The 8,647-nt window shown below is 40.3% G+C and overlaps 1 protein-coding gene across 1 annotated transcript in view; it reads right to left on the bottom strand.

Moving 5' to 3' along the window:
• Positions 1 to 8,647, bottom strand: part of ALDH1A2 (aldehyde dehydrogenase 1 family member A2) — a 104,663-nt gene that overhangs the window by 30,636 nt on the left and 65,380 nt on the right. The window contains exon 7 of the mRNA XM_065940493.1: positions 8,525 to 8,638. Within this exon, the coding sequence (XP_065796565.1) occupies positions 8,525 to 8,638 (114 nt within the window). The remainder of the gene's footprint in view (positions 1 to 8,524; positions 8,639 to 8,647) is intronic.

Raw genomic sequence — 8,647 nt, 5'->3', positions numbered from 1 at the left:
AACTCATGCCCATCGAGTCGGTGATGCCATCCAGCCATCTCATCCTCTGTCTGTCCCCTTCTCCTCCTGCCCTCAATCCCTCCCAGCATCAGGGTCTTTTCCAATGAGTCAACTCTTCGCATGAGGTGGCCAAAGTATTGGAGTTTCAGCTTCCTGAGACTTCTTAGGGAAGTATAATTCCAGAATTCCTCTAAGAAAAAGAGGAAATTAACTACTTTTCCCTTCTCTAGTTCAAAAACTGCCACTGCCCTTTTGGTGAAGGCCACCAAAAAACTGTTATGGGATCCCCTTCAACTACTTCTGTACCTCATGTAGGAAAAGCTCACTTGAAGTCTCATCATGGTCAACATTCCTCAGACACCTGCCTCACCTCCTATGAAGTCCTTACGATAACTACTCTTCACAGAACTCTTTCACAGGGTAAAGGTAACCCTGCTGCTCTGCTCCCTCTGTCACTGATAAAGTCCCTCATGACTGCTTAACACTGACAGGTCTCCTCTTGACTCCTTGAGATAATATGCAGGAAAGTGCTTTAGGAAACACTGACTTCTCATGGTTCTCTGATGGTTTCTTTTTTAAAGTGACAATGACAAATACTGAGCTGGGCATGATACTACAACTCTTTTTAATACTGTTGAAGCAGCATCTTTACTTACGGCTACTTTGGCTAAACAGGCTAAATTATATTCTCTTACATGGCTTGTTGTTCAAAGTGCCACTGATAGTAGACATGGTTTCAGAGTAGCTCATCATTTTGGAATGTTGTAGAAGCAACATGGCTTCCTTACATGTGTGCTTAGTCACTCAGTCATGTCTGATTCTTTGCAACCCTATGGACTGTAGCCCGCCAAGCTCCTCTGACCATGGGGATTCTCCAGGTAAGAATACTGGAGTGGGTTGCCATGCCCTCCTCCAGGGGATCTTCCCAACTTAGGGATCAAACCTGGGTCTCCCACACTGCAGGCAGATTCTTTACTGTCTGAGTCACCAGGGAAGCCCAAGAATACTAGAGTGGATAGCCTATCCCCTCTCCAGGGGATCTTTCCAACCCAGGAATCGAACTGGGGTCTCCAGCATTGCAGGCAGATTCTTCACCAGTTGAGCTACTACGGAAGCCAAAATTTTAAATGGCCCTTATACTCAGGAATTAGTGGATGCAATACATTTTACCTGCTGCTTTAGCTATTATTAAGATTCCACGATATTCTAAACTTGACTTTCTGGAAGCTAAAAGAAATCACCTTGTTCACATTTCCAGAAAGAATGCTGCCCTTAAAGAAACCAACAAGAATCAAACCTCTGGCATGATCCAAAGAGATATTTCCCCAAATGGTGACTTAGAAAAACTATAGAAGCCAAATACAGTTGGCCTCAGAGAAGGGAAAACAAGACTAGAAATTCAACAATTCTTGGTTTGACAAAAGAGGAAACTCTGGTTTGGACCAAATAACAACTCAGTCCTAGTGGAGATTCTAAAATTCTCACTCCTAACCACTGTACATACATTAAACCATTGGTCTACTGACAAAATGATAGCATTCATGAATCAACACTGGTGAGGCAACATTAAGACGGCTCCAAGAAGTTATCACTTAACCCACTTGTCTGAAATATATACCCCAAATAAGCCTGTCTGCACTGTTCCTGGACATTTCAAATTGCCTAATGACTATCTGAGGTCTGGAAAAGGATTTCATACAACTTCCTCCATCTCATGAATATAAATAGGTTTTAGATCTGGTCTGTATGTTTTTACGTGGGCTGAAGCCACCTTCTGCAGACAGGCTACTGCCTCTGCTGTGACTAAAGTCCCTTTGAAAAAGATTATCCCTACCTGGACAACTCCTGAACTTCATCGTGATCAAGGAACTCACCTTACTAGTCAGATAAGACAACTGTGTACTGTTTGGCCAGTTTCACAACACTTTGACCATACTTACCACTGTCAACCCTCTAGTTTAGTCAAATGCACTAATGATATTGTTAAGATTCAAACAGGAAATTTGTAGAGTCCCTAAAAACACCTTGACCAAAAGCATCACCATAGAGGTCCTTCTGGACCTTAGATCGATATCTTTTGGAACTCATAAACTCTCCCACTTTGAAATAGTCATTGAATGCCCAGTGCACTTGGCTCCCACCTCTTGACTCACTGGTAAGAAAGATCCTCCAATATTGCAAAGGCCAAATTGCTTCTATTAAAAGCAATCATGTTTTGGTATAGCAATCTTTTTACGTGTGCTCTTGGGAGACAATGACATTGAGCATCACACCTTACACTCTGTGGAGATTTTATCTACTGGAAAAAATTTCCAGAAAGACTTTCTTCAACCTTGCTGGAAAGATCCCTCTATCTAGTTCTGCTAACCAACCCATGTCTCACTGAACTCCAGGGAACAGACTTTGGACTTACATGATACAATGAAAGAAAGCACCAAACTCTGGCTGGACCTGCACATCACTGGAGACCTGAAAGTAAAGATTCCCTAGAACTGAAGCAGACAATATCTGATGAGACAACCTTTCCAAGATAATCTGGACCAGGTAAGGAAACTTGCCTGCCAGACCTTTAATGATGGCGTGATACTTCAGAAGATCTCCAATGTCTATGATCTTGATAACACAAGGGTTTTACATAAAAACTGCCTGAGAGTTCTCCCTCCTACCCTTCCTTGTTACTAGAATGTGACCTCAATAGGTTTTCAATCTGCAGGCTTTCCCTCTGATGTGGGAAACTACACCAAAGGTCCTTCCTGGCACTGAGAGATAAAATGCTGCTGAAACCAGAAAACTGGGCTCCTTTACCAGCAATGCTTTCAGAGAAAGGTCTTGATCAAAAGGGGCAAGTGTAAAAAATTAATAAACAGAAACCTCAATTAAAATAGAGTTGGGAGATCAAAAAAGGGAACTCTACCACTTATGACAGTAGCAGAGCCCAGCGGAAAAAAGAAAAACGTCTTCTTACCTGGCAAGAGTTCATGCAATGAGAGAAGACTGTCACAAGTCAGGCAACAAAAAGCAACTATACTTCCAACTCTCAATTTCTCCAGTGGACTCTTTACTCCAGCTCTCCAATTTCCTCTTCCCTTCTTTAAAAGAGTGCTCTCCTTGCTGTGGAAGGGTGTGCATGTGGTTTGCCATGGCTGTAGACCCCAAACTGAAATTCTTCGCTGATTCTGAATAAACTCATTTTGGCTGTAGGAATAACTGGCAGTCTATTTCTCAAAAACTGTCACTGAACTTGCCCTCGCACTGTAAACAACTAGAAAAGTACATGAAATTGCTTCCTTTAAATGGAATATCATGCAGCATGAGACTGTGATTCTAGAGATAAAAGAAACAAGGGAATGAAACCATCACAATATTGTAAAGCAATTATCCTCCAATTAAAAATAAAATAAAATTTAAAACTTTTTTTTAAAAAAGAAAAGAAATAAGGGAAGACCTTTTGCATCATGGGTTGTTAAGACCAAAGTGGAATGTGCTGGTCTCACTGAAATGATGGAACAGATTAGAGTTTGGAGAGAATGAGGTGGTTAAAAAGTAAAAGGCTTAGTACAAGAGAGTACTGACAATGCAGTCAAGAAAACTTATGGAGGTCCCATCAATTCTCTGGCTGAAGGCTAAACTAAAGGGTATACCTGTGGTGACTGGTATACTTCCCAAGACTGGATAAAGAACAAAGATCAGGGAATCTGTATGCTGAATAATCCTCGGAGCTCATATAGGGTTGGGGACATCTGAGTTCTGACTAAGCAGAGTAGAAAGACCTACTTGAACACTGAGAACATTCACTACAAAATCCAGAAGGATCCCAACTTAGTAATCTTATATATTTTATCTTAGTAAAAGATAAACTAGTCCTTAATGAAGCTTAAAATTAAGTGTCAAAAGGGTCAACCTGTACTGCAAGTGACTTAATTACCTAACAGAAAGAAGTCCCGCACTCTTAAAAGAAAGAAAACAAAATCTACATGGTCCATAATGTAATGGTCACAATGTTCAGCATCCTTTCAAAAATTAATAGACATGAAAAAGCATACATATTTGAAAAACCATTATATACAGTAAAACAAAGATAAGAATGACTGCTAACTTATCAGAAACAGAGCAAGTCATTAAAAAAAAACAAACAGAATGACATCTTTAAAGTGTTGAAAATAAAATAAAACAAAATAAAAAACTGTTGAATCAGAATTTTATATTCATAAAAAATCATAAAAAATGAAAACAAAATAAATACATATTCAGACAAACAGAAGCTGGGAGAATTTGTCACTAACAGACCCAAACTATAAGAAATGCTAAAGAAAGGTCTTTATACAGAAAAAGAATTATATCAGAAAGAAACATAGGCCAAAAAAAAAAAAAAAGAGAGAGAGAGAGAGAAGGTTAGAAATGGTTAAGTACGTGAGTAAATATAAAATAATTTTGTTTCCTCATGATGGCTCAGATGGTAAAGAATCTGCCTGCAATGCTGGAGATCCAGGTTTGATCCCTGGGTTGGGAAGATGCCCTTGAAAAGGAAATGGCCACCCACTCCGATACTCTTGCCTGGAGAATTCCATGGACAGAGGAGCCTGGTGGGTTACAGTCCATGGGGTTGCAAAACACCAGACACAACTGAGCAACTAACACTTTCACTTTGAAGAGACAGTTGAATTTTTAAAACAAGAAGTGTAGCAATGTACTATGGGCTACATAACATACATAGCAGTGAATTCTAGAACAGCAGCAGCATGAAGGATGCAATGAGAAATAGAAAATTCTTTTACACTGTTATTACATTATATATGAAGTAACATAATAATTTTAAATAGTAGACTGTGATTAAAACACACGTTGTAATTACTAAAACAACCACTTTAAAAAGAGGCTTAAAAACTAAACAAATGGGACCTAATGAAACTTAAAAGCTTCTGCACTACAAAGGAAACTATAAGTAAGGTGAAAAGACAACCCTCAGATTGGGAGAAAATAATAGCAAATGAAGAAACAGACAAAGGATTAATCTCAAAAATATACAAGCAACTCCTGAAGCTCAATTCCAGAAAAATAAATGACCCAATTAAAAAATGGGCCAAAGAACTAAACAGACATTTCTCCAAAGAAGACATACAGATGGCTAACAAACACATGAAAAGATGCTCAACATCACTCATTATCAGAGAAATGCAAATCAAAACCACAATGAGGTACCATTACACGCCAGTCAGGATGGCTGCTATCCAAAAGTCTATAAGCAATAAATGCTGGAGAGGGTGTGGAGAAAAGGGAACCCTCTTACACTGTTGGTGGGAATGCAAACTAGTACAGCCACTATGGAAAACAGTGTGGAGATTTCTTAAAAAACTGGAAATAGAACTGCCATATGACCCAGCAATCCCACTTCTGGGCATACACACCGAGGAAACCAGATCTGAAAGAGACACGTGCACCCCAATGTTCATCGCAGCACTGTTTATAATAGCCAGGACATGGAAGCAGCCTAGATGCCCATCAGCAGATGAATGGATAAGGAAGCTGTGGTACATATACACACACCATGGAATATTACTCAGCCGTTAAAAAGAATTCATTTGAATCAGTTCTAATGAGATGGATGAAACTGGAGCCCATTATACAGAGTGAAGTAAGCCAGAAAGATAAAGAACATTACAGCATACTAACACATATATATGGAATTTAGAAAGATGGTAATGATAACCCTATATGCAAAACAGAAAAAGAGACACAGAAGTACAGAACAGACTTTTGAACTCTGTGGGAGAAGGTGAGGGTGGGATGTTTCAAAAGAACAGCATGTATATTATCTATGGTGAAACAGATCACTAGCCCAGGTGAGATGCATGAGACGAGTGCTCGGGCCTGGTGCACTGGGAGGACACAGAGGAGTCGGGTGGAGAGGGAGGTGGGAGGGGGGATCTGGATGGGGAATACGTATAACTCTATGGCTGATTCGTGTCAATGTATGTCAAAACCCACTGAAATGTTGTGAAGTAATTGGCCTCCAACTAATAAAATAAAATTTAAAAAAAAATAAAAAAAAAAATAAAAAGAGGCTTAGCTGATAATCCAAAATAAAAGATAAAATGGAGTACTCAATTCATCCAAAATGAGGCAGAAAAAGAGGAGAAAGGGAACAAAAAGCAGATGGGACAAGTAGAAAATAAAAGTGAAAATGGGAGATTCAAATCCAATTATATCACTAATTCATTAAATATTGAACAACAAACCCTTCATCAAAAAAAAAAAAAAAACAGGCATGGAAGAATACATATTGTATATTCCATTTATATAAAGTAACAGAGGAAGGAAAATTAAGAAAGAGGGTCACTGACTGCCTGGGGCCAAGGGTGTGAGAAATCTTTTTAGGGTATGGAAATATTCTATATCTTAGTTTGGGTGATGGTTATGTGACAGTATACTTTGGTACTTAAATGAATGCATTTTATTGTATGTAAATTATACTTCAGTAAAGTCTTTTTAAAAGTTTAAAAAACTTTTTGAATGGCAAAACAGAGATATAAACCCAGGCAACTTGGAAATAAGCACTTATGTTCTTATTGATGCACTACGTCACTTCTTGTCTGGCCTGAAAGATTAAGTAATCCTCTCAACATGACTTTCCAACACATGGTATTGGGACTTTAAAAAAAGTGCTCAGTTTTTAAACTGAAATATCCTTGGAAGAAAAAACATCCCTAGAAATTAATTTATCAAGACAAGCCTAAGATGTAAATGATGACATCAGTGATGAACACTGTAGGACAAATAACTGAAGAGGTTTATACCTTGTTCCTGGATGAGATGTCAGTCTTCTAGAAAGAACACTCATCTTCAATTTAATACAGACAGGTAATGGGATGCAATCAAAATTCCAATGAGAGCTGTGTGGAGGAAGGTAAGGTACTTGGAAAACCAAAGTGAAATTTTATCTGAAAGAATGGACAAGGACAGCCTAAAGGTTTTGAAAAACCAAGTAAGAGGGTATCTTGCCTGCCATACTCCAACACATCTTTTAAAACCTTATAATTAAAGCAATCTGGTACGAGTGAAAATACTGAGGAGTGACATTACCAAGATGGCAACACAGATTGCTCCAGACTTTGCTTTCCTTCATAAGAAGCATAAGGAGCAATTGTTAAAAAAACAAGACATCACTGAGAGAATCTTAGAACACAAGGTTAAGTGGGAAGCACCCCCCTGTACCAGAGACCCATGAGAAGAGTTAAGAAAAGCAGCTTTATTGTGACTGCACTGCCCTCCCCAGGCCACTACAACACCATGGGGAGACATTTCCCCTGATCCTCTGGCTTCTCCAGTGGGGAAGGAGAACTCAGAACTGTGAGTTGACCTATGGGAGCCACTACTCTGATCTCACACCATGGGCACTGCAGGGGAATCTGCAGAGCTCACCCACCACCGAAATGAGACTGCAATGGGGAAGGGGGGGGGGGGGTGCTGCAACACACAAACCCTGGCAGACTGAATTCACACCTGCAGTGACCAAGCAGTAACCCCAACCAGTGGCTCTGCTCACTTGCAGAACCAAACTGGGGGGCACACTTTGGCCAGGGAGCACAGATGGGTGCAGATCGGCCTGATTCATCTCCTCAAGTGAGGGCTTGCTGCCGGCCCTACGGCCCAGTCTGCCCTGCCCAAGCCAAAAGCTGAATCACGGCACCATTCACTGAAGAGTGTCTCCTAGTCACGTCTGACCAGAATGGCTGACAACTCCTGAAAGACACGTGGCCCAGTAGTGCTTGAGCCAAGAGGTGGACAGGCAGGCAGAGCCCACTGACCCCAGAGGAAAGTCAGTACAGGACATGCAGTGCTCACCTGTAGCTGAGTTCAGCTCATACTACATTACCGATGGCTACTTTGTGCTCCAGGGGCAGAGTTAAGTACTTTCAATAGAGACCATATTGCCAGCAAAGTCCACAACATTTGCTATCTGGCCGTGTTTTGCAGAAAAAAATCGCTGATCTCTACTCTCTATGACCCTTTAAGGCTCATGGTCATAGTTAGCTGCAAACAGCATCTACAGGAGCTGGGGATGTAATCATAAGACACAGCTGTGTTTCTATTTGCATCTTGGCCAGAGATTAATTTACATCTCCAGTTCTTAATTTGTATTCTTGATTCAAGAAAGTGTTCAGAACCCCAGCTTCTGAGATAGACTCTTTTGGGACAGTTTGTTAGTTTGTTTTTGCCTCTGATATATGTTCCTTTTATTACAATATATAATAGGGTTTTGTTTTTCTGGGACAAGTCTCATACAAATGGAGCACACAAGAGTCCAGAGATCTGAGGCACAAATAGTCAATGTCCACCTTTACTTTGACACCCATCAGTCTTCTAGCTATGAGAAGACTTTGTTAAGGTCTTATCTGTTTCTTAAGACCTTGAGTAGTCACTGCTCTTTGGGTGTTCAGTCCATGGGTAACATTTTCAATTTTCTCTCCAACCCTCTACTCATTTGCAGAACTGTTCTTTAAGCTGTGGTTTCTCAGGCACCTACCTCCGTAGACCCTGTGAACGCAATCTTGTCTATGCCAACGTGAGAAGCTATTGCTGCCCCGGCCGTTGGCCCGTATCCTGGCAAAATATTGATGACTCCTGGTGGAAAGCCAGCCTAACAAAA

The sequence above is a fragment of the Muntiacus reevesi genome, chromosome 7 (genome assembly GCF_963930625.1).
Source record: "Muntiacus reevesi chromosome 7, mMunRee1.1, whole genome shotgun sequence".
Taxonomy (NCBI): domain Eukaryota; kingdom Metazoa; phylum Chordata; class Mammalia; order Artiodactyla; family Cervidae; genus Muntiacus; species Muntiacus reevesi.
This window is presented reverse-complemented; position numbering and strand designations above follow the sequence as displayed.